The 26,044-nt window shown below is 38.7% G+C and overlaps 1 protein-coding gene across 5 annotated transcripts in view; it reads right to left on the minus strand.

Moving 5' to 3' along the window:
• Positions 1-26,044, minus strand: part of MME (membrane metalloendopeptidase) — a 96,962-nt gene that overhangs the window by 30,717 nt on the left and 40,201 nt on the right. For all 5 annotated transcript variants that reach the window (XM_082685337.1, XM_082685339.1, XM_082685341.1 and 2 more), the window contains exons 9-16: positions 17,296-17,430; positions 14,984-15,085; positions 12,962-13,098; positions 12,759-12,852; positions 11,506-11,634; positions 10,654-10,752; positions 8,246-8,326; positions 6,857-6,960 (exon numbers count right to left, since the gene is read on the minus strand). In XM_082685337.1, the coding sequence (XP_082541463.1) occupies positions 6,857-6,960; positions 8,246-8,326; positions 10,654-10,752; positions 11,506-11,634; positions 12,759-12,852; positions 12,962-13,098; positions 14,984-15,085; positions 17,296-17,430 (881 nt within the window). The remainder of the gene's footprint in view (positions 1-6,856; positions 6,961-8,245; positions 8,327-10,653; positions 10,753-11,505; positions 11,635-12,758; positions 12,853-12,961; positions 13,099-14,983; positions 15,086-17,295; positions 17,431-26,044) is intronic.

Below are 26,044 nucleotides of genomic sequence, written 5' to 3' on the forward strand. Positions count from 1 at the left end.
TCTTTTTAGGGATATGATTTGTCCATATGTTTTCCCACTTCATAGGTTGTTTTTTCATTCTGTTGATTATCTCCTTTGCTATGCAGAAACTTTTTAGTTCACTATAGTCTTACTTGCTTGCAACTCTATCTCTAGGGCTTAGAATAGTGTTGGGAACATGAGAGGCACTCAATGCGTCCTCCAAGAGAGAAGAGCCTCTCTTCCTGAGATGCTGGGGCGGGGGGAAGCACTAGGCCTAGGTGAGGCACTTGGGCTATGCAGGCTGTAGACAGCCATGACCACTAAGAACTATGACCAATGGAACATCATCCCCTCAAGACGGCAAACTAGTATAAAAGTTCCAGAATTGTTTTGCAAAATTCTCCTAGTTTAAAATGTCAACCTTTAGATTATTGAATTCCCTTATTTCCCCTCCCCCTCTAAAAATCAAATCAAACCAAAATTTTCTTGGATGCTAATTAAAAAGCAGAAATGTTTTACCCCTATCACAGTGAGCACCGTAATGTACAGAATGGCTGAATCACTACACAACCTGAAACGAATAGAACACTGTATGTTAACTCTACTGGAATTCAAATTTAAAAACTTCATTTTAAAAAAGCAGAAGTGTTTTTACTGATAAAATGTGTTTTGCTTATGGTCCTAAGGCACACTGGAAAAGCATAAAGCCTGTCAGTTTAATGGGAACATACAAGATGGAAAACTAAAATTTTAATCTATTACAACATGCGTAGAACACAAGCATCTCAAGGCAGATATTGCCGTAGGGAACGAGAATGATTTGTTTAAGTTTGGTCTAGCTTAGTTATTCTGTCTTTTTGGCTCAGTAATACTTGATGAGCCAAATAATCCTTTTTGTAAACCTTCCCCACATACCTACACTCATGGAGATTCATTTGTGTCTCAAGAATCTGTCACTCTGCACCCCCACCCCAGACAGTTCCTACCAACTCCCTCTGTACTACCTCATTTACCCATATATAATTTACATAATATATATAATGCACACATACATAATATAATAGCCTTGCATGCTCTTTTTCTTTGGATAACCAAGCTCACTGATACAGGACTTCATGAAAAGAAGTCTGACTCTAGAAATAATTAGTGAAGGGGAAACATCAGAATAGTTTTTTTAAAAAATATATTAATTTATTTATTTTGTATTTTTTAAAAGATTTTATTTATTTATTTTCGCAAAAGAGAGAGCACACACAGGGGGAATGGCAGGCAGAGGGGGAAGCAGGCTTCCCGCTGAGCAGGGAGCCCAATGCCGGACTCGATACCAGGACCCTGGGATCATGACCTGAGCAAAAGGCAGATGCTAAACCGACTGAGCCACCTACGCGTACCCAGAAGGGTTATTTTAGAAAGAAGTGAGGTACTTCCCTACCTCTGGTGACTATGTTCCTTTTCTCCTGAGTGTCTTGATGTACAAAAGCCAAGGAGGAAAACTTCTTGGCTCTTATCAAACCTTCACAGTTAGGGCCATAGAATTTTAATGCTGCGAAGAACCTTAGAAATGTTATACAGTCTAAATCAACCCACTCGTTTTATAAATCAGGTAACTACATGCCTTTTAAAGGGCCACAGGTAGTAAATGGCAGCCCCAGGACACTGAGAGAGTTCATGACTCACTGCAGTGCCAAAACGACGAGGTCACTTCACAGGGTGCCAACCTCCCCGCCATGTTTGGTGGGATTGGCCTTTCAGGAAAAACCACAGACCGACACAACTGCTGGGCAGCCAGCCTCAGGAGGACCAACCACTTGATTTAGGGACCGACGCCACCCAACTAGTACAGACTAGAAAACAACAGCAGGCTTGAAGAAATAAAGATGAAGACAAATGAACCAACCGTTTTGTTTTGTTTTGCTTCTTGTGACTCCTCTGTTCTCTTCCTTATTAATTTAAAAGCTGACATGTTGGGGGGCCTGGGCGGTTCAGTCAGCTAAGCATCTGCCTTTGACTCAAGTCATGATCTCAGGGTCCTGGGATCAAGCTGCGTCAGCGGTGAGTCTGCATCTCCCTCTCCATCTGCCCCTCTCCCTCTGCTCCTGCTCTGTCTCTCACTTTCTCTCTCAAATAAATAAGTAAAATCTTTTAAAAAAGTAAATAAGTAAGTGCTGACATGTCCCTTCCAGAGAATGTTTCATTAATACTTGAAGGTTTAATTGTCATTTTAAAAAAGGTGCTGGGGCGCCTGGGTGGCTCAGTGGATTAAGCCTCTGTCTTTGGCTCTGCCTTTGGCCCAGGGTCCTGGGATCAAGCCCTGCGTCAGGGTCTCTGATCAGCAGGGAGCCTGCTTCCCCCCGCCCCCGCCCCCGCCTGCCTCTCTGCCTGCTTGTGACCTCTGTCAAATAAATAAATAAAATCTTTAAAAAAAAAGTGCTCTCCTAGCACTTTGTTTCTCTGCAACAGCACCAACAAAACTCTGCCTTTTATCAGATTTAACTGTTACTCAGTTGCTTCTTTCCCTAGATGGTGAGGTCCGAGATGCAGGTCCACATTTTATTCCTCTGTATCCTTTATAGTGCATAGCACAGTGCTTTGCACACGGCAGCTGCTCAATAAAATGCCTATTGAACTGGTTCCTGTCAATGTCTCTGTGTTTTTATTTTGATGCATAACAGCGGGAAAGATACAGCAATGAAATAAGTCTTAGTAGTTTATGGTAAGTAACTCCGTGGTTCAGTGGTCATGATTTACAAACACTGCCACAGAACAATGATATCACAGAAAGTTCTATCCTAGGAAATGAATAAAATAACATCAAGTCTAAAAACAAGAAAGGGAGTTCTTTTTTTGTTGTTGTGCATTTTGTTTTCTTTTTTGAGTTTTGCTAGCTCTATTGACTCTAATTGAATAATCATGTTACTGGAAGTAAATCATTAGAGATCATATCTAATTAACTTTGCCAGTAGATATTATATTCTCCATTGAGCACTATTACTATCTGATAATATGACATATTTGAAATTCTTTACAAACTGGCACCAAAAACCCAGAGAACATAATGTTTCAGATAATTTTGGAAATACTAGGCACTCAGAAACCGCATGAACCAAGCTTTTTTAAAATTTAAATCCATGCCCTTCGCAGTTGTCAGCTGCTCAAATGGGCAGAAGGCTATTTTAGCGAAATGATTAAATCAGGTATTTTACAGACACACTTCCTGACTTTCTCAATTTTTTTGAATCTGTTAAACAGTGATAACAGCAGAAAGCTGTTGCTTAACTTCACTAACTATGATGGTGAAACGGTGGGATGTGACAATCTTTATCTTAGCGGCTGAGTCAACTTCATCAGCACGATCACAAACTGGCTATCATATCATTTATGAACCCCACAAATACCGAGGAAAGGTCTATATTCTAGTGTTCCAACTCTAGAGACACAAATATATGGTTTCTGCTTTCAATAAGGGCTAGCACAGGCACGAGGTGAAGAGAAAAATGCAAGGGGGTACTATGAATAAGGAAGGAATGTTCCAGTTGAGTCCAACAATGTGTAGGTTTCTGTGAGATGAACAAAGGCTGAAAGGATGGTCCCAGGTAACGAACAAGGAGGAAGAAAACATGCAGCAATGACTGAAAGTAATTCCTATGGCTGGAGCTTTGGGCAACACTGGGCGGGGGTAGGGGGTGAATCTCAAGGAATTCTAGAGAACTAGTGAGAGGAATGCAGAGCCTTGTACCTGTTTTGTAAGACAGGCAACAGGTATATACTGAAAGGTTTTCATCAGGAAATAATAGGACTCGATCTGTGTCTTTAAAAAAATTCTCTAGGCTTGACACAGGACCAGAGCATGGGAACACATCCAGATCTCTGATGTCAGGCTCAGGGGACCCTTCTAAAGGAAAGCTCCAGAAGCATTCCCAAAGGAAACGAACAATGTTCACTGAGTAACAGTGCGCAGATCTGGAATTCTTGTCCAGCAAGAACCCATACCCCACTCCCAGTCTTCAGAAAGAAATGGCCTCAAAACTGGAGAACAATTCCATGGTATTGCAGGTTTGGTTCAAGAACCACAGAGCAAAACTCAAGAAAGCCAAACAACAGCAATTAGCTGGGGCGGAAGTCAAGACCAGCTCTTCCAAGAGAAATATGGATGCACCTCCGGTATCCCCCAGTGGTGTCTACCCTGCTTCCCTGCTTTCCACAGATCACCAATTCCTTCCTACCAACTCAGCACATGCTCCAATTTTGACGCTCTCCCAGACCATTCTGTTGGCAACAAAATAGTCCATTTTGGCTGCTGCCAAGATCCTAACATCTCCTCCCTTTGTCCCATTATGGAATCTCAAATTCTTTCCAGAAGCTTCACTGCTAATTCTCTTGGTTCTTCGTCTCCAAAAAGAACTTCATGAGAGAAGCTAGACACAAAACATCACATATTGTAATGATTTGCAATGATTCCCATACAAGAGACAGATATAAGATCTACATAACATGGATGCATTTCAAAATCATCTCTGTGAAAGAAAAAAGACACAAAAGGGCCCACGTGGTGGAACCGAGTGGAAAGAGGTGCCAAACAAAACTTACGGGAATGGGGATGTTTCATGTTGTAATTAGGATGGCAGTTACCTGCATGTATAAATTCATCCAAAGACATGGAACTATAACTTTAGCATTATGTACACCGCAAAAAAGAAACAATCAAGGGAAGGACCCAAAAGGTTCTACTGAGCTATGCATTCTGCGGATGCAACATTCATTGAAATAGTGTAAGGGCACCTGGGAGGCTCACTCAGTTAAACATCTGCCTTCAGGTCAGGTCGTGATCTCTGGGTCCTTGGATCAAGCCCTGCATCAGGCTCCCCATTCAGCAGGGAGTCTGCTTCTCCCCCTGCTCATGCTCTCTCTCTCCGAAATAAATAAGTAAAATCTTTTTTTTTTAAGATTTTATTTATTTATTTATTTAACAGACAGAGATCACAAGTAGGCAGAGAGGCAGACAGAGAGCTAGAGGGAAGCAGGCTCCCTGCTGAGCAGAGAACCCGATGTGGGGCTCGATCCCAGGACCCTGGGATCATGACCCGAGCTGAAAGCAGAGGCTTTAACCCACTGAGCCACCCAGGTGCCCCAATAAGTAAAATCTTTAAAAAAATATATTGTACAGGGGTTTTACTTGTGATTATTGTAGGGTAAGAGGACTCGGGAGAAAACCAACACATATGATGAAAGGGAATGAAAAATGCAAACTGTATTACCAAACGATTACAGAACTTTGGACTCTATTAACTTAAAAGGAAAATATCAAGTAATAATTCAACCATTTTTAAAATCATGAAGCATCCTTCTGGTGTCATATGGGTGCAGGTTATATTCGCTATTTTCAGAAACACTACCTGACAATATTTCTCTGTAGATATTTTATACAGTACTGGCAATGATTAATTGTAAGCATATGTATTTTTAAAGAAATGAAAATCTCTAGACTTGTAAGAAACTTCTCAGATTATCAATTTACCCATGAATATTCTTTTTGGTGACTTTTTGTGGGTTTCCAGAAATAGGATTTCACAACCCATTATAGCACAAACCATATGCACCCATTCTCCTTCCTTCTTTGCTAGCGAGGGCATGACATTCTCCAGCCTCTGCAGCCTTATTTTTAGCACCAGACAATACAACATTTGCTGCACTATAAACTCCAAAGTCAGCAAAAGAAATCAGACTCTCTTATGGGGTACCTGACAGGTTCAAAATGCTCTGTAGGGATTGAAATGTATTGGCGTTGTCGTTTAGGAATTTTGTCCAACCTGTACTTGGTTTAACTGGGAACAGAACAGCCTGCCATCAGACAGTCCCCTGTCACTTTGTACCTTTCCCAGCACATTTCCTTTCTGCTGGTAGAGCTTATTATATCATGCCTTTCCTACCCTCTGCTGTGATAATGTAATATAATATAATCAAAGTTCACCTTCAATCTCCTAGTTCCCAATGATACCTGGACTGAGTGTTCTAAAATATTAATTTAATAAATGAATAAGTGAAAAAATAAATGAACACGTGAATAAACCAAGCAACTCACTGGCACATTATTTTTGTTCATTACCACACAAATCAAGTTAGTATGTTTATTTTTCATTTGCTCATTCATTCCTTCATTCCTTCATTCGGTTTCAGCTGAAAACTTTCTATGCGTTTAGCACTGTGCTGAACAGGCAAAAGGAATGAGAGCCCCTGTTCTCCAAGAGTTAAGAGCCTGGCAAGAAAAAGTCAACATGAGCAGCTCTAGGGATCTAAGTGCAGAAACCCATGTGGGTAAATATGTTAACCACACCTAATTAGTTGAAAACTCGAGGCTGAACTAATGTTAATGTTCATATGAAGCACGAGTGCCCCTAATAAGCAGAGATGAAGAGCATTTGGAGGCAACTCCCATGATCTCCTATTTGGCTGCCACAAGGCTGAGGGTGTTACACAGAGCAGACTAGGAAGGGGATGGGGCTGTGGATGACTGACCCAAGGAAAACAAGTGGGCACTGGGCTAAGACCATTCTCAGTACTGCAAGTGCAGCATCACAGAAGGCTTGTAGGAGCGCTGGGTTACCTAGGCTAAGGCATTCCTGAGGAACTTGTCGACAGAGTAGAGGAGATAGGCAGTAAATGAGAGAAAAACGAAGAAATAGGGTAGCCTGAGGATAACTTCATAAAAAATTTTTATATTTTCTTAAATCTTTGACCCATGTCTAGTATGACAGTCTTAGATGTGGAGGTACTCACTCCGTTGACAGACGTTGCACTTTTTAAACATTATTTTAAATCGACTTCTTTTTCTTAACCCAACAATGAGAGGGACAAAGGCCCTTTTCTGAATGAACATATAAGAAACGAATATACATACTCGTCCTTGTCCACCTTTTCTCGGAGCTTCTTTAGTTGTTTATTTTGGCTGAACTTCAAGTTTTGAATTATGTTCTCAAAGTATTCATCTTCCTTGTAGTTCAACTATATTACATAAAAGATTTTGGGAAAAGTAATCAAAATTTTTGCTAAATGCATAGGGATATGTTCTTAAACGTATCAGTTAATGAAGTTAACAGACAGCATTAAAACTTACCAAAGAAGGATTGGATTCTCATTAGCCTAGTTCTCTATCCCAGGTCACTGGTGCTCTAACTCAATCACTACTTTAGCCTATTCTTCTGGAACTAATCAATAAAACCAAGTGTCTGACAAACTTTCCTATATTGACATTAGCCCTTACATGATAGGCGAGACAAGAGTCCATTCTTAATTTAGCACCTACTATGTACTGGGCACTGTTCTTAGCACTTTATATATTTTACATTTTTAATCCTTATAATCTTACGAAGATGGGCTATTAGCACTATTTTAAAGCTGAAGAAACTAAGGCAGACAACTAAGTCACTTGCCCAAGTTGGTGAGTGGAGGAGCTGGGATTTGAACCCAAGTAGTTGTCTGTGAGTCTTTGCTCTTAGCCACCTGACTCCTGAGACAAAGACACCGCCACCCCCAGGCCTCACATGCTGCAGCCCGTCCATCTACAAGAAGAAACAGTCAAGCTTTTCTACAAATGGAAAGAGACGAGAGGACACTGTGGCTTGTAAACCCGCATGGGAGGGATCAATGGATTAGTAATCACTGTCATTCCCAGGTCTGGGCAAGAATCACCTTACTGCCACCTGGGTTTCTAAGGAGTTGCAGGGACCACAAGGTTAGCGACAGGACCCTCAAATGGGTCTGAAATCAACAGCGTTGTGACTTGAATTGATTCTGTTCTCTTTTCACTGTTACATTTCCAGAGGGGAATGAAACTGCTTCTGGTTTTCAAACAGTAGGTTTTTGTTTTGTTTTATTTTTTCAATACAGAGGCATGACCTGGTTTTTATCCCATGGAGGAATAATTGGAAAGTGGAGGAAAACGGAAGACTTGACTTTTTGGACTTATACGAGAGGAAATAAGGAGACCGAGTGCTGCCTGTTGCTCAACACTCTGATGTCCGCCCTTGATGCATTTCAAAGGACACGAGATTTTCCCACTACTCTTCAGTGGACTATATGGAAACCGAAATAACAAAACCCAAATATGAACCAGGCCGATGAAACAAAAGGCTAAAACTAAAATGCAGTTTTGTCTTCAGCGTAAAAGGCTTTATATAACGAGACCTTCGGGTTTAGGCCATTCTACATCACTTCTGGCACCCCACAGCTAGAAATGACATTCCCACCCACCCTAGGTATCACCAGCACAGTCTTCGTAGAGACCTACCTCAGCGTATTCACTGTTCAGTTTATTTTCATTTGTAATAATGTCATCGGGATAGCCAATTCTTTCTTTAATGGCTAGAGCCTAGGAAAAATTAAAACATTGAATGTAAGGGTGATTGTGTAACTTCCAAATGCAAACATTATAATTTGCCATGACTAGCGATCGGATAATTTGATCCATATTGCTTACAAAAATAGTATTTGACAACACTTAGATAGAGATCTTTGAAATGGTTTCTCACTGGAGTCCAAAATATACGAGAAACAGTTCCAAAATTTTGCTTCTAATACCCTATTTTCATAGGTTCCAGCTTTCCCAAAAAACCAAAATGAAAACTGACAAGGCATCATTCCACATGTATTGTACTTCTATGAACTTTTTCTCTGAAAGGCTTTTTTTCTTCAATTTTATAGGAGGGCTAATATTTAGAGCTTCCATTCTAGCAACTTATAATTATCTTTCCACTTCACTGACTTAGCTCAGAAAACAGATATGGGTTTACAGCTTTAGTGCTAATATTCCTTCTGAATATTGAGTCCTGGAGTCTGTATGTTCTCTTTTGGTCTCCAAACCCAGTGTACCTACCTTCCCACAGTTAAGTGAATGGCATTATTTAAATAAATAGAGAACAGGATTTTCCTTGTTATACCAGCTCACACTGACCACTTGCTTACTACATTTCTAACTTTTATTTTTATTATTTTAGAATTGTTTACTTTTGTTATTTCATTATTGCTATTTGTTTCCTATTATGATTTCTATTTCCATTTTTTATTTCTCTCATTTTTCTCAAAGATATTTGACTTTTGATTCTATCATATTATATTGTTCTTAAATAATTTAATTATGTTACAAATCTGTTTCATAAGCACAGGATTTCCGCAGCAGATCAGACAGGATATGTGTCAATAAGTCAGTTTGGCCAAGTCCGATTTCTTGTAGATTTCCACACCACTGCCCATTACAAACAGCCTCCTCTTGAAGGTTTTTTACTTTCTAGAAGACACTTCCCCAATGAGTGTTCTAAGAGGCACAAACTCTATAGAAACAGGTCTTCTACATAAAAAGGATTTATTGTCAAATACTTTGGGTAAATACTGTGACAAAAATGTTAAGCAGACTTCTTTACTGCAGTCTAACGTGTAATGAGTATTAGATACGGTGCCTGAAAATCATACCCTAGGAGCATGTAACCTAGTCTAAGGTGGGGGCAGGGAAGCCTTCCTACAGGAAGTAATTTCCTAAATTCTTTGAGACAGGGACTCTTTTTTTATGGAACTACTTATGGGTCCAATGGCTTATAATACCACCTTGGGAAATGATGATCAAGCTCAATCCAGCTGGCCACATCAAACAGAACCATGTCACAGAGAGCCAGAACACAAAAGGAGTAAGTCCAGCCTGAATGTCAGGACCCAGTCAGTGATGGATAGATAGGTATATTGCGGTGCATAAATTTCAGACCTAACCCAGCCACAGCTTTGGGATAGCCGAAAATGACAGTCCCTTCACATGATTTAATCCTGGAAAACAACTAGACTACAGCTTGGCTTTCATATTATAATAAGTTCATAAAATCTTTCTTTATCAGTTTGAAGAATGGTCTGTTCTTGCCACCCCGACTGGAGTGGAATTATCAGACTGTATGTGAATACTACTCCCAAAGCATATACAGTTTTCACTGGACATGTTCCTCTTAGTTTTATACTTATCGAGACAAATAATCATAGTGAGTTTAAACCCAAGACTTTCTTAAACATCTGACACCTCTGTTCTTATGCAAGATATTAGGAGTCCCAATCACAGGTACACAATGGGGATAGAGAGGAATAGTTATACGAAGGCTCCCTCAATATCTCTCTACCTGTAGATCACCATGTAATACTCAAGTAATACATCACCTTACCTTTGCTTGACAGAAATTTAGAATTTTTCTCACTAGGTCATATAAAAATCTAAATAAGGCATGTTTACAAAATTGAGCTGGAAATCTGTGATTAAAAATTGGAAGGATATTTTTAGGCTTTGGTAGAATCCTTTTGGATATGTTGTATAAAAAGAGAAATAGTATGAATCACTGATAGTATTTTTCAGATATTTATTGTTCACACAAGATTCCTTCTTATTTTCTGAAGAGTCCTTTTTTTAAAAAAAAAAAAGGAAAATTGGGGATATTTCAAAATTTTGAATTGAATATGAAGAGTAGGAGTTTTTATTATCTCAAGATAATAAAAGGTGTAAATCACAGAAACAAATCTTTATCCACGAAAACTGTTCCTGGAAATGACATCTTGAAGGAGATTGCTTTCATTTTATGGAATCCCTGAACTTCCTTAAAAGTTCATCTTTTCATGTAAAGAAATTGTTTAATAGTTAGTGCTGCCTTTTAAAATTAATTATTAATTTACCTTTTCCTCAGCTTTCTTTTTTGTTTCAGCATCCATCCAAGTGAGGTCATCTAAAGTCTGAATAAAAACCTCACGGATCTGTGTAATCAAATCCTCAACCTTAAACCACAGAAACAGAAGACAAATTTAGGACATGAATTACTTTTTTTGGTAACACAAATTTTAAAAAATAGGATTATAAGCTGTCTTTACAGAGCTCAATAACATGTATTTATAGACAAACTGTGACATAAACACATGGATATATGGGGATCATTATATTTTTCAAGGATTCTTGCTACTACCAACACTAAGGATTAAACAGAGTCTTACACACACCTTAATTAAAAAGTCATCTTTAGAATGTAATGGTTTCCATGATCATAAAAGAATTCACATAAAACAGTGTCATCACTGTTAGTAGTTCAATTAAGCAAGAAGTAGTATTTTAATAAGTTTCTTTCACTTTAAATTCCATCCTCTTCATTTCAGTAACAATGAAAAATGAAGTATATTTTTTTAGTATCTCAAATAAACCCTGGCTTACTTTCAACATTTTTCAGAAAACACTGATTCTTGGTCAATCTTGCTAATAGAAGAATTTACAAATGTCTCTATCAACAGAACATGAGTGGGCACCGGGTATACACTGCTTCCAGAAAATGGACAATTGGTTTTGGATCAGACAATATTAAGATTAGAAACATAACCAGACCCTTGGGAGAGGGAGGGGGAGTCACTAAAAAATAACAATAAATCATGATTCCAAGATTTTTCTGCCAATCAGTAAAACTTGAGCCAAATTTTTAACTATTGTAACTGCACATTGAGGAAAGCCACGAACTGATAGGAGTGTCATGCTGAAAACATTACCACATGTTTACTCTCTCCAGCAAATGCTGCTTCCACATACAGCCTTCCCACAGCATTTTCCATATTCCCATTGACATAGTTTGCACAACGTCTCCATGTTGCTGTTTCTGATGTTGTGCCATAAAGGGCCTATGGGTAAGAGAAAGGAAATGACATCTGACCACAAATAGATGGCCACAGCAAAGGTGAACACACATTCCACAGGACTCTTTATGTCCCCTAAGTTCTTGCAAATGTTCATTGCTTCTCCTCACAAGGCATGTTGTCCTCACCCATGACAAAATGTAATCCAATTGGACTGTTTACTTATAAATAATCCAAAAATAAGGTATATTTTCGGTAGCATGTCCCAGTAGAACTTTCGGCTATTACAGGTGAATATCCTTCTAGACAGCTTTAGAAAACAACAACAAAATGCCCTCCCCTCAAAACCAAACAAAAAAACATAATAGTTCCGACTGCATAAACATAAACATGAAGTAATGTTCAGTTTATGTAACAGGGGAGAAATCTGGTATACAAGGAAACACATTCCTGTTTTTTAATGTTTTAGCTGAACTTCCAGTACTTAGAAGAACTGTACATATATAAATTTAAGTACTAACGAGGGGATTAACTGAAGTAAGGGAAATTGCGCGAGATGCCATTTTAACATTCTTTAATTTTAAAAATTTGCCCACATTTTCTTTCAAAGAGCAAATGCTAAAAATTTCAAATAAGCAGTTATTTCCTTTTCATAACACCAACCAGTACATTTGCCAAAATGTCTCCTTCTATCCCTCCTGTCATCTCCCCTCACTATTGTTTAAATAGTGAAGGTACAGCCTAATGAAAGGCCTTACGGTTGCCCCCAGGTAGGCGCACTATCAGTGGATTGTCTACATCAATGTAGTCCATCTGTCTGCATGTCTAGTGTGCTGTATACAAGCACCTGACAGTCAAATTATCTGAAATATATACCCTTGCAATTACTTTCAACACAACAAAAAACCAAGCCAGTATTCTCCCACAAACTGCTCCAATAACCAAATGCAACTCCTTTCAGAGAAATTGAATCTTGGTGCCAGAGCAGGACAAAGCCCATGAAAGCTGGCTTTGCTAGGCAACATAGCCAAAATATGGGCAAAGCAGCCAACACTTGGCATGTTGACTCCTGGCAAAGTTCGCCACATTCTAGCGGCGTACATGGCAAGCCTTCATAACCATGTACTCCTTATGCTTTAAGTCTTAAGAAAAGAGATTTTTTTCTTCACCTTGCGGAAAGCATTTCTGGACTCCTTGTAGGTTCGGCTGAGGCTGCTTACACGATCCATTATGAACTGCCAGGACATTAAATTTTGAAGATCTCTGTATAAAAAAACCCACCACCCAGCAACAGAAAAGATGAGGCTGCAAAGCTTCTAAAGAGTGATCGTAAATGTAAATTTTGAGGACATAGGCACTCTGACAAACCTACCTGGCAGAATATTTGGTAAGAATGAGCTTAAGTTTGGTTAAATATTCTGGAGCATAAACCACCACATCTTCCTCATTTGCAATATTAATATTCACAGTTGACATGATTTCATTTGTGAAATTTGACCAGCTGAATGGCTGGAAAAAAGCAGGCATGAAACATTCAGTAATTGTGGATTTGCCTTCTTGGTTCTAAGACTCAATTATGGTCATGGAGTCAGACATTAGGGTGTCAGTCGCCTCATTCTGTAATATCACAATGATCAGTCTGATATTTGCTTGGAATTTTTCCTCCATTGTTCCAATCAGTTTCTGAATTAAAAAAAATTAGTTCTGTAGCATGATTATTCAGATAGCAGCATTAAACTAACCAACCACTTCCAATCAGTTTCTGAATTTAAAAAAATTAGTTCTGTAGCATGATTATTCAGATAGCAGCATTAAACTAACCAACCACCTAAGAGCAAAAGCAAAGCCTCTAAGGATAGAGAATATACAGCTAGAAATTTAGCTCAGTGTTGCCCATCTTGGTCTAACTCACACACACAGAAAGGACATTTAGCTTTAAAAATAAAGCTTCCTGTAGTGCCTGAGTGGCTCAGTCATTAAGCGTCTGCCTTCCGCTCAGGTCATGGTCCCAGGGTCCTGGGATCGAGCCCCACATGAGGCTCCCTGCTCAGCAGGAAGCCTGGTTCTCCCTCTCCCACTCCCCTTGCTTGTGTTCCCTCTCTTGCAGTCTCTGTCAAATAAATAAATAAAAATCTTCAAAGACAAAAATAAAATAAAAATAAAGTTTTCTTGGTTTACACAAAAATTTAAATGGGTATAAAGTGTTTATCTTTTAATAGTGGATATAACAATCCATTCAAACACCGTTAATACACCTCAGCAGAGATCCAGCTATAAACAACAGCATACTATTGTCATAGGGGAGGTATAGTAATGTTAGAGATACAACACAAATGGTCCAATGAAGCCGAACACCATATCTAAAACTATCAGTATTGGGTCGATAGGCATGCAATTTTTACACTTTGGAGCTGCTAAAAGATGAAATCTTGTATTTTATTCTCTAAATGGGAATCGTGGTTATTCAACCAACAGTAGATATAAGAAAAATAACACAAACATTTGCGATTATGCAAATCTTGCTAAAATGCCACATTTCAGTGTTTGAAAAGTTCACACATTTGTAAGGATATAAAATATTGATAACTTATTAAGTATTAATAATTGCTTTTCTCAATTTTCTTTGGTGGTTTGGACCAATCTTTCAAAACCAGATTTATGAAGCCCTCATTGTATTAAACAGTTCTATGTGACAAATTCCTAACAATAGGTCATGTCTTTACAAACCTCCCCCACCTTTTTTTTACTGTAATTAGGGCCAGAGAGAATTCTATCACTGAATGGATCTTGCTTCAGTTCCCAATCACGTGCATCAACTAATACACAAGGATACATACATAGCCCCCCCAAAAGATTACTATATCCTAGCTAATGAATTACTACTATTCATAATGGAATTTATGAGCCAGATTTTTCTCCTTATTTCTAGTGTTCTATGTTTCCATCATTGCTCTGAACATCTAGGTTCATGGCCTTGATGAGAATATGGCAAGTTCTATATATAAATTATCCTTTTTAGGACTTAAAAAAAAATCTAGTGATTTTATTATTTGACTGTCCAAGTCCAATGGCTATATGATTGTCTCTCAGAAGGATTTTCCATTTTAATGTTTTCCAAATCCTTTGCTACAACAGTTTCATTGCACAGCTGCCTTGAAAGGAATTTTACCTTTGATATTCACTCTAACTCAATATAATACAATGACTTCACATAGGTCTGTGTTCCTTTTTCCAGTCTTGTCATGAAATCAAATGGTTGGTGTCATCTAAATTCATTTTAAAAAGTTCAATCTATTTCAATAAATAAGTAATCACTGAATTTTGACAAACTATACCTCACTATTATAATTTTGGAAATGGCACAATAACAGAGAGCACGAAACTTGCTACTTACCTTCCCGTCGATCTCTAGTGAGAAGTTATTCTGGATCTGGGCTAATGTCATTTTGTTATAAAGAAGCATGGGGTCATTTCGATCTTCAGGTTTAGTTGTAGCCTACGGATTTAATTTTTGATCCTTATTTTACAACTAAGAATACTTCAGAAAAACATAACTCTCTATGAGGGGAAAAGAAATATGAAATAGGTACAATATAAGTTCTATTTTCTACACTTGTTTTATGGTTAAAATAAACTCAGATCAATGAGAAAAGTGAAATTTGGGAGATTTTAAGCATATTCAATAACAATCATCAAGATTTGGCTACCGTGTTAAGTATAAGATACTTCAAAAATCTTTTCATACTTTGACAACTGCTGAACCACACAGGCAGTGTCCACAGGCCTCCTTCCTTCTAAGGGTCATGGTCAGCTCAGTCATTTCTGTGGTTGTTTTATATGGTAACTTCCTCAAATACAATCACCTGCAATGCATCTCTCAAATATCCTCTCCCACTTCCTCATTGCTACCATTCAGTATCCCAGTTAATATCCAGATAAGAAAAAAAAAAAAAAAAAAAGAAAAGAAAGAAAACCATAACGATTTCTGCAAGAATTTCAAGCCAAGTAAGAGAAAAATTTCCTAATACAAAGCATGGTTATCTGAGGAGAGTGATAGCACCTCCTACCTTTGTGACTGTCCTCTTATCCTGCCTAGACAGTATACTCTACACTCTACAGCATTAGACTCAACAGTTTTATTTACTTATTTTTCACAGAATCAAAAAAAAAAATGCAATAACAACTCCCCAACTAGCAGCTGAAATAGAATAAAAGCAATTTTAAAGTCAAGAGAGACCAAAGGTAGCTTAACATGGGAGTTATTTCTGGGTTACAGTAGCCCCTTTAGGTTATTTATTTATTCACTACTTTAAAAATTATTTATTGAACATATGAATGGAATAAAAAGTTGGATAATGCCAGAGATACACAGGTCATTTAAAGAAGACTAAGACCTCACCACAACCTAAGTCTAAGAGAGGAGAAAAAAACATAGATGCAAATCATTTTGAGGTAGGATATGCCTATCAGAGAGCTGAGGCTGATCAAAGGAGAACATGGTCTGGGAAGGTGCAAGTGGCAGAAACCCAGGGCAATACACTGTTTTCCTCTAACACTTCCATTTCCAGCACAGAAACACCTGTAACCCACCCAACCGTCACTCATCCAACCATGGTTCCAAGCAAAGTCTGGTTCTGACTGGAGATTTGGGGTTTCACGTAGCTCCGGGAAAGCTAAAATTGCCCTCAAAGATTTTTAGTCTTCAAGATTCTGATGGCAGTGGCAAACACCAGGGGGATTCAGGAGCACAGACTTGTCTGCAATGTCAGGGAGAGCCCTAAAGATTCTAGACTAAACCAACCGTGGGTTTAATCAGTAACCTTAATGCTGCTTAGACAGAGTTCACTCCTCGAGACTGCAGACTCTTTCAGAGGAACATCGGACAAAAAGGTGCCAATTCAGACTTCAAGGGTTCATCGGGACCAGAAGTAACTCAGGAAAACACGCTCTGGGCTTTGCTGTTCCTGTCAGAACCTCTGAGCCAGCCTGGCAGTTGGAACTTGGTCACACTGTGTGGTCACATGGTAGTGTTCAGGGACTAATATTAAGCAGAGGAAGAGTCAATCTCTGTGATCACCTTAAACTTTAAAATAAAACAAAGCAGAACTATACACACCAAAACTAAAATAGCTTTGTGGAATAGTTAGCCATCGCATGTGCCCTGAACCTCGAGGACATCCCACCAACCATCTGACTGCAAATAGTTAAGCTTTTGGTATAATCCACTTATCTTAGGTAATTAAGTGTAACTAGTTTAATATTTGTCGAACTTAGTTATGTCTCCTGGATGTCAAGAACTCAGTTTACTACAAAATTCTATAGTTTCAAAGGTTCTCTTAAAGTCAATGATTCATTTCTGAGCTATGCATTTTTACCAGTTGTTGAAAAAGTTGCACCTTTTTACCTTTCCAATATGTTAGAGAGGAGAAAGAAAGAAAAGAGTGGGAACACAGGATGCCTGGGTGGTTCAGTCAGTTGAGTGGCTCAGGTCATGATCTGGGGGTCCTGGGATCCAGCCCCACGTGTCTCACGTCTCAGGTTCCCAGCTCAGAGGGGAGCCTGCTTTTCCCTCTGCCTTCTTCTCCCTCCCGCCAGCTTGTATACTACCTCTCACCCACTCTCTCTCTCTCAGATAAAGAAATAAAATCTTAAAAAAAAAAAAAGAGTGGTAACATTATTCAATGTATCAGAGAAAATGTGTTTTACATTGGCAATTTCTTTTTCCAATTCCATAATTTTCTTCATTTCCAAAGAAAGCTGGTTTTCATCGATGGGCAGTCCTTTCTCCTTACGAATCAGTCTGGCCACAGAAATCATAAAATCTACATACGCTGTACAAGCCTGCAAAAAATACACAGCAGTGAATTGCTGGAGAACATTCTAAATATTTATCATGGTAATTTAACTTAAAATTTATTTATAATTTTTGGTAATACTTAAAGCATAATAAAATAGAAGACCTTTACTAAATCCTAAAATAAATGACCTACACAAATTCTTAGAAAGTCAACATGTGGGGCACCTGGGAGGCTCAGTGTGTTAATCCTCTGCCTTTGGCTCAGGTCATGATGTCAGAGCCCTAGGATTGAGCCCCACATCGGGCTCTCTGCTCAGCGGGGAGCCTGCTTCCTTCTCTCTCTCTCTGCCTGCCTCTCTGCATACTTGTAATCTCTCTCTCTCTCTCTCTGTGTCAAATATATAAATAAAATTTTTAAAAAAGAATGTTTAAAAAAAAGTCATCATGTGTCTGAATTAAAGCGGAACAAAAAACTATCACTTTGAAAGTACTAAGTAATTCATAACCATTTGGTTGGGGAATTCTGTCATTTTCAATTTTTAATCGTTATTTAAAATTGCCTTACTAAGAATACAGTTGCAAAAACACTTGATAAGAAATAACCTAGTAGTTTTTCTTAAATAATAATAAATTCCTTTCCTGAATTCCATCTCCCAAGTTTTCTCTGCTTATATATATCTTATATATCTTTTTCAACTGTTCATGAAGAGAAGGCCACAAACTCACATACACACAGGAAGGACATCTTTATGTCTCTTCTGGCCAAGCAGTTGTTTTTGTTTGTGTCTTGAGTTGTTGTTGTTCTGTGTGTGTGTGTGTGTCTTTGTAAATAAGACTGTGTTCTCATGAGGTCCACAAACCTGGAGGTTTTAGTTAAGACTAGAGATGCTCACCTTAATATGTTAATGTAAAATTTCTAGATTTAGATATCGGCTCTTTCCTAAGGACCTAAATTCTTTCCATTTTATCTTCACATGCATTTTAACTTTGTGAGGTAAGCGATAATCTAGTTATATTAACCTCTTACAGAATATATAAGTGACTAACTCAAACTAAGAGTGGCATCAACACCAGGAAATTGAAGACCACTTCCGTAATCTCAATCGTTGCTGTTCAACCATTATTATCCATCAGCAGTTAAAATAAATTATGATCTCACCTTGTGAAAATTTACTCAAAATTCAAGTTTCTAGCACCAGCTTAATGACAAGACAGACAACCACAACTGGGGAAGTCATGTCACGCAAGTGTGGGATTAACGGGCACATCTATGCTTCTAATACTCATTCCCGGGGTGAATACCAAGGAAGGTTATACAGTCCTTAACACCTTATAGTTTCAAGAGGGTTTATATTGATTATTATATTGATTATATTGATTATCAGTGAAAGGGCACACTTACATTCACTATGAGTATGAAAGGCCCATCTGAATTTATAGCAACTATCAAGAGGATCAAACATAAAACTTATAGGGAAATAAATATTTTATCACGCAAGATGTACAGGTATTATCAATTTGAAAACCAAGAAGACAGCTTAAGGTAAGGTTTAGATACTGGCACTCCATGACCTTCAGTGACCTTTAGTAAGTGCTAAGTAAACAGTTCCCCAGGGAGAGGGTTTCCTTATTCTCAGACATCCAGCCAGCATCTCTATGCATCTACCTGCTGCTCAACTGAACTGACTGTTTTCAGCTGTGGGCCTTTATTAAAACCCAATTACAAAGGTCGCAGGGATAAAAGGATGTTTTTATGCATATTCTCACCACGTCCATTCTTTTCCTATTAAAAGGTAATCAGAATTCTTCTTTCACTTGGAAGTAAACAAATCCGTCTGAGTTCTTATCTCCTGGGACCAACTATTCCAAACTATAAGCATGCGGTGTTTGGAATTAACTATATTTCAAATTATATGAATTCATCTGCATTCAGCAGGGAATTAATACCATGAAGGAAACGGTAATTTGAATTTTCCAATAGCAGTCTGCTGAGATTTTTGTTTTTCTCTTCTGTGGGCTGCATTTTTGTTAACGAGGTAAGAAAGCAGTAACAAGAATGCTCTCCTGCATGCCATTGCCCCTGTGAACTGGTTCTACTCCAATATCTTTATAGATACACTTCAAGACTATGGAACTTGGCAAAGGCAAGCACAAGAACTTCGGATGTTGCTTCTCGTCCACCAAGCAGGTCCAGTTTCTCAGAAAACTGGAAGCACAGGCTCTGTCAGCAGCTTCTGGGATACTTGACTCTTTAACACAGCTACACAGAACACACCACTTCCTTTAATGAGCTCCATTACCTGGCAACTATTCCAATGTAACTGATTAAAACATGTGTCTTAGTATCTTGATTATCTTTCCTGGCTTCCAAATTTATCTTGTAGCTGTCAGAACCCAGGCTTACTCCTGCTGTTAAATATATAAATATATAATTTATATATAAATATATAAATATAATTGATATGTTAATCATACAAGGTATGATTCTCTACCCTAAGGTTCTCATTTTCTTCCTTGAGATACTTTGTAGATATGCCAAATGATAGTAATTGTCATGATTTGGGGAGAAAGTAATCAACATATATTTTAACACCTGAATAGTAGGTTGACTAGGATATTTTTAAAACTGAAATTCAATTTTTCTATTTTGTCACTGAGAGAGCAATTAGTTACTAGGACAAGGTCTGAGTCAACCACCTTGACAGTCATAAGGTAGTTTTTGTTGAAGCCTTCATATGGAGAATCCTTGGGGTGAAAAAGAATCCACCAAAATACCTACATGGCCCTTTGAAAAATTAAGACATTGTAAATCCCAATTCCTATAATAGCACGTTCAAAGATGACCATTGGTTTTACACGGTTTTATGGGAAAATCCATAATATCAGCTTTGTGACTTTTTAAATAACATGCTGTCAATGAGATGATATTTACTAATACCCAAGACCATGAACTGTCACTCTAAGTAGAACTATCTTCGCTTTGCAGGACCAAGCACTGATATTTAAAAATTGGCTCTGTTCAGAAATTGGGCTTCTCCTGCTTGGAAACAAGCTGGTATTTGTTGATTGCCAAAGAGAAAGACAGCAATGATCTTTGACTCCTGTGCTTTAAACTTCAATATCTTTGTTTATGAATAACAGCAAGATCCAGGGATGAACAGAAAGCGTTCCAGTTCGACTGGCTGATATTTGGGTGCTTTGGTATGATAACCACCTAAGGACCAGGAGCTTCACTTCTAAAGATTCTGTTCCAGGACACCCTGCTCTTCCCGATTTTCTGCTTTCCCCTTTCTAGGGAAGACACATGGAGCGTAAGGTGCCTGAAAAGTCACAGAACTGTGCTCTTCTTAGCCACTGATGCCCGGGGATTTAAAATGTTACACAGAAAGTTTCCTGAAGGAACACACAGGGGACATCAAGCAGGAAAAATAGGTTTCCTACCAAAAAGGTCTATTGTTTGTTTGTTTTTTTCCCTGTTTAAACATCATTTTCAGGGAGCACGCAGAGGCCAGCACGTGGAGACTTGCTCCCCAAAGAGGGACGGCAGAGATTCAGAATCACACAGCCGTTTCTGGGGACCAGAATGCATAACGAACCCCTGATCTGAGCAGGAGAAACAAAGGATCAAGAAGATCTGTGACGGACCCGCCCAGGGACTCCTTGGAGCTTTCATCTGATTATTCATGAGGAGAACCTTATTGCGTAACTTCTGAGGAAGTCTTCTTGGGAAGAGGCATGTAGTTCCTTTTATAAACCCGATTTAATCCATTTCAAAAAATTCTCCCGTCAATGCCACACAGCCAAAATGAGTCTCGTCATATCCACCAAGTCTCGAGTTTAAAAGCTCAGGTTTAAAAGTCTCAGCTGCCTGTGCAAATGATGAAGTAGTGGGCATTCTCAGAGGATGGGTGCCCTGACTCAGAGCTGGTGGGAATCAGGAGTTACTATCTTCCCTCACTCAGGTCTGCGCTAGAAATCCCTCCCATGCACTCGCTTCACATCTCATTTCTACTGCTGCTCCAGTTTGCTACTGCAGAAAAATGAAATCACTCCAAAACTCAGTGACTTAGAACAAAAATACTTTCTTCTAAACACAATCATTATGAAAAATTACTGAGTATGAACTTATAATTTAATAAATTGTATTAAAATAAAAAATAGGAGTGCCTGTGTGGTTCATTCATTAGATGTCTGCCTTCAGCTCAGGTCATGATCCCAGGGTTGTGGGATCAAGTCCCCCATTGGGCTTCCTGATGGGGAACTTGATCCCACTTCCCCCTCTCCCACTCCCCCTCTCCCACTCCCCCTGCTTGTGTTCGCTCTCTTGCTGTATCTCTCTCTGTCAAATCAATAAATAAAATCTTTGAAATGAAGTGAAATGAAATAAAATAAAATAAAATAAATAAAATAAAAATAAAAGCTCCTTTATGTTTTGTTAAATACAGATACCTGGGCTAGGTAAATCCTCCTGACTGTTAGTCACCTGGTGCCCAGAAGGGACAAAATGAGGTCAGCAGTTTCCCCTGTAGGATCTGTGTTATCAAGTCAGCCAAGTAGCAGCCAGTGATCTTTTTAAAAATCAAATCAAAGTACATCTAAATTAGCAACCCACCCCATCCGTAGTCATTCACCTTATATCATATCACCTTGATCTCTTTCCTTTATCACACTACTATCTGCATTCATCTTATTTCCTTAAATTATTTACTTCTTTGTTTTCTATCTCCTCCCATCAGAAGGTGAGTTCCAGGTGAACAAGGATCTTTTCCGCCTTGTTTCCTCAGCATCTCTCCTGCCTAGAAAACTATCTGTCACATAGTAGAAGCTCAATAAATACCTACCGATTTAAAAAATGAAGTTAAATTTTAAGTATATTAAATAAGCTTCCCTCACTTCCCTCATCAGATTCTCAGCCCAAGGCTGGAACAGTTTCTCTCAGCGTGTTTTGGATGAGCGGGCAAACAAACTCCTCTCTGGCTTGCACCCGCTCATCTAAAAGTCTGCAAACCTCAGCCTGTGCTCCTTCCTTCTTTCCTGCTCTGCATTTTCTCTTATCAGACACACAGACCCTGGATCATCTCTTTCTGGCTTCCAGCCATCCTGGCCATGTTCCAAGTCCTCTATCCTTGACATTCAAACACCTCCATTCTTTATAAACCCTCAGTTTTTCTAAGAATGTTCAATTTCTTTATGCCTCTGAACAACTTCTTCTCCGCCATGCCTCGTAACACTATCTTCCTGCTCCACCTTCTCTGGCTCCCATCCACTAGACCACGGGTTCCCTCACTTATCTTTTAGCCCTGAAATGCTCTGTTCAAATAAATACCTTACTGATGTACAAGCAAGTAACATAAATTGTGGTGGATAATCTTGAAGTATGTAGACATGAAGGTGTGGCCCCACAGAGCCCTGCCATGGACACGCATAAAGAGGTTAGGAAACCACTACTCTGGCTGATTCTACTTTCTCAGACAAACACAGAGCATAAACGTATCTATAGCCCAGTTACACTCTGATATTTAGGGCTGCTAACCTACAGATTTCTTTACAAACGAGGACAAGGTAACAATTAGCCTTGATAATCTAAAGAGGGAATGGAAGGGAAGCTTTGAAAACAATTCCAATTTATCCCCAAATACAGAGTTCAGAGACTCTTCTGGAGGTGTGTGATTACTTAAGAAAATTCAGGCCATCATTCCTTTCAGTGAATCAATCAATGTACAAAAGAACTTTCTCATATAAGGCTGATTTCATTGAAAAATTCCGTGGAGGGCATAATTATTTTTTACAGGTAGTGTGTATCTTTCATATTATTTTCCTTGCATGAAATTTATACCCTTGGAAGGGATCAAACTGTTTCAAATCTTGCTACTTCTGTCCTTTGACATAGTAGTGTGTCATTCAAATTAATCACAGCAGGTTTCTATTGCTTACAATTAATATTCTTAACTGACGCATGGATTTTTTTTTTAAGATTTTATTTATTTATTTAACAGAGAGAGAGAGAGAGATCACAAGTAGGCAGAGCAGCAGGCAGAGAGAGGAGGAAGCAGGCTCCCTGCTGAGCAGAGAGCCCGATGTGGGGCTCGATCCCAGGACCCTGAGATCATGACCTGAGCTGAAGGCAGAGGCTTTAACCCACTGAGCCACCCAGGTGCCCAACACATGGCTCTTTTAATCTGTGAGTTTAAGCAAGTCATTTTACTTCTTTGGGTCTCTGTTTCCTCATTTCTAAGATAAGGATTTGGACTAAATCCTCTAATGTCCCATTTAGCTCTTCAAGTCTGTGCATGAGTAACCTTAATTATTAAGAAAATACAGGATCCTGGGGTCCCTGAGTAGTGCAGTCAGTTAAGCATCTGACTCTTGCTTTTGGCTCAGGTCATGATCTCAAGGTCATGAGACTGAGCCCTGTGTCAGGCTCTGTGCTCAGTGCTGACTCTGCTTGAGTTTCTCTTTCCCTTTGTTCCTCCCTTCTGCTTTCTCTTTCTCTCTCAAATAAATAAATAAATAAATCTTAAAAAAAAAAAAAAAAAAAAAAGAAAGAAAGAAAGAAAGAAAGAAAACATATGATCCTGTCATGTAAAAAATAAAAGAATATATATCTCTGGTTTCTATTGCCTGAGAGCACATTCTCTCTTTAAGTGAGAGGGAAAGTACAGAAAATGAAAAGGAACAGAGGTGTTTAAAAGTTTAAAACAACCAGAGAAATACAATATGCATTTTTCAAGATATAACACTTAAAACTGTCAGAATAAAAGCACACAGTAAGTTTGAAAGCAGGAAGGTCTTTTAACAAGAGAAAAATAGGTTTTGTCTTTGAGGAAGAAGGTAAGAAATAGTTCTTGAAAATAAAAATGTATCATCTATCTTCATTACTCAGTTGTGTAAAAAAGACAAGGCATTTTACTGTTTCCAATGCACATAATTATCACAAAACAAAAACTCCATTTGGAGGGTATCAAAAGCAAGAAAAACAAAACGAAAACAAAACAACTAACAAAAAAACAAAAGATAAAACCAACCAAACAAAAAACACCAAAAACATGAAAAAACCAAAAAACAAAAATCAAAAAAACCCATGCTTCTATGAGACAGAATGGGTAGGCTTTCTTAGTAATCGTCCTGTTTCCATTGTTCATAATAAGTTTGGCTTCATATGGAGGCAGATGCCCTGAAGGATCTGGATATCCCTGAAAGAGGGGTCAAGGAGGACCTGAGGAAATGGGCTTAGGTAATGATTTGATCAAAATCTGTGACTAGGGTCCTTTTGATCAGAGGGGGTGTGACCCTCCCTCATCCCCAGCCCCTGAAGTGCATCTGCAGAGCCAGACTCCACAGTAGAGTTTGAAAATCATTGGCTAGAGGCACAGGCAAAGAAGCCAGGCTCTCTAGTCAAAAATGCAACACCTTTCTTGGTAAAAGTTTGGTCACCTCATATTAATCCTCAAATTATTATTGCCAATAAAATAAATTGCCAAAATAAATTATTGCCCAATAAAGTTATGCCACTAAAATGACATGGTATGCAAAAATATGGGACCCACAAAGTGTGTGAACATATCTCAGGCAAGCTGAATGTAGCAGAGAAAGAACTGGAGAGTAAAAATGGAGAACTTGAGGAAAAGGGATGCACGGTTTATGAGATGCGTATAAGACGCTTGCTTAGAAAATACAGTCCCTTAAGTGGGTAGGAGAAGAATAAATGAAACAAGATGGGATTGGGAGGGAGACAAACCATAAGTGACTCAATCTCACAAAACAAACTGAGGGTTGCTGGGGGGAGGGGGCTTGGGAGAAGGGGGTTGGGGTTATGGACATTGGGGGGGGGTGTATGCTTTGGTGAGTGCTGTGGGGTATGTGGACCTGGCGATTCAGACCTGTACCCCTGGGGATAAAAATATATGTTTATAAAAAATAAAAAATTTTAAAATAAAAAAAAAAGAAAATACAGTCCCTCAGCTACTGATGTTCTAGAGCTCACACCTGCCCCCAAATCAAGGTGAAGAACTAGGCAAGACCTCGAAGGATTGGGTGCTTCTAGCTTCCTTTTCTTTCCTCTCTTCCCTGCCATGTTCCCCTTCAACTGTTCATCCCCATTTTCATCCCCTGATTCGTTTAGTAGTCACTCGATAATTCTTAAGGGTCAGAATCTGACCTGGATACTGGAAATAAAGCAAAGAATAATCAAGACATGCTACTGTTCATTACTTTTACAGTTTCCCAGGGGCAAAAAATGACTTTAAATAAAGAAGTATCCAGAAACCCATGTAGTACGGGAACATCAAGGTATCTTCCTCTACTTAGAAGTTTCAGGGAAGGCCTTCATAAGTAAGTACAGTTTAAATGTCAATTTAAAAGGTGAGGAGAAAGGAAGGGGGCTGAGCAAGCGGTAGAAGTGTATGGAATGTTCCAGGCAAAGGGAAACAGCATATATAAAAGCCTGTAAGGGAGAAAATCAATGCAGACCAGTGATACACTGATACAATGATATTAAGACTTCTTCTAGCTTTATGACTTTCCCACTAGAAGTTATTTCGTTAGCCTATCCTTTTCACCATTTTTTTTTTCATGAAGCAATACAGCCCTGAGGAAAAAGTCCTTATGCGGGCTGGCTTTTCTCAAAGATAGCAAGGTAGTGTGAGAACTATACCTGAT

This window comes from Mustela nivalis (genome assembly GCF_964662115.1).
Source record: "Mustela nivalis genome assembly, chromosome: 1".
NCBI classification, from domain to species: Eukaryota; Metazoa; Chordata; class Mammalia; order Carnivora; family Mustelidae; genus Mustela; species Mustela nivalis.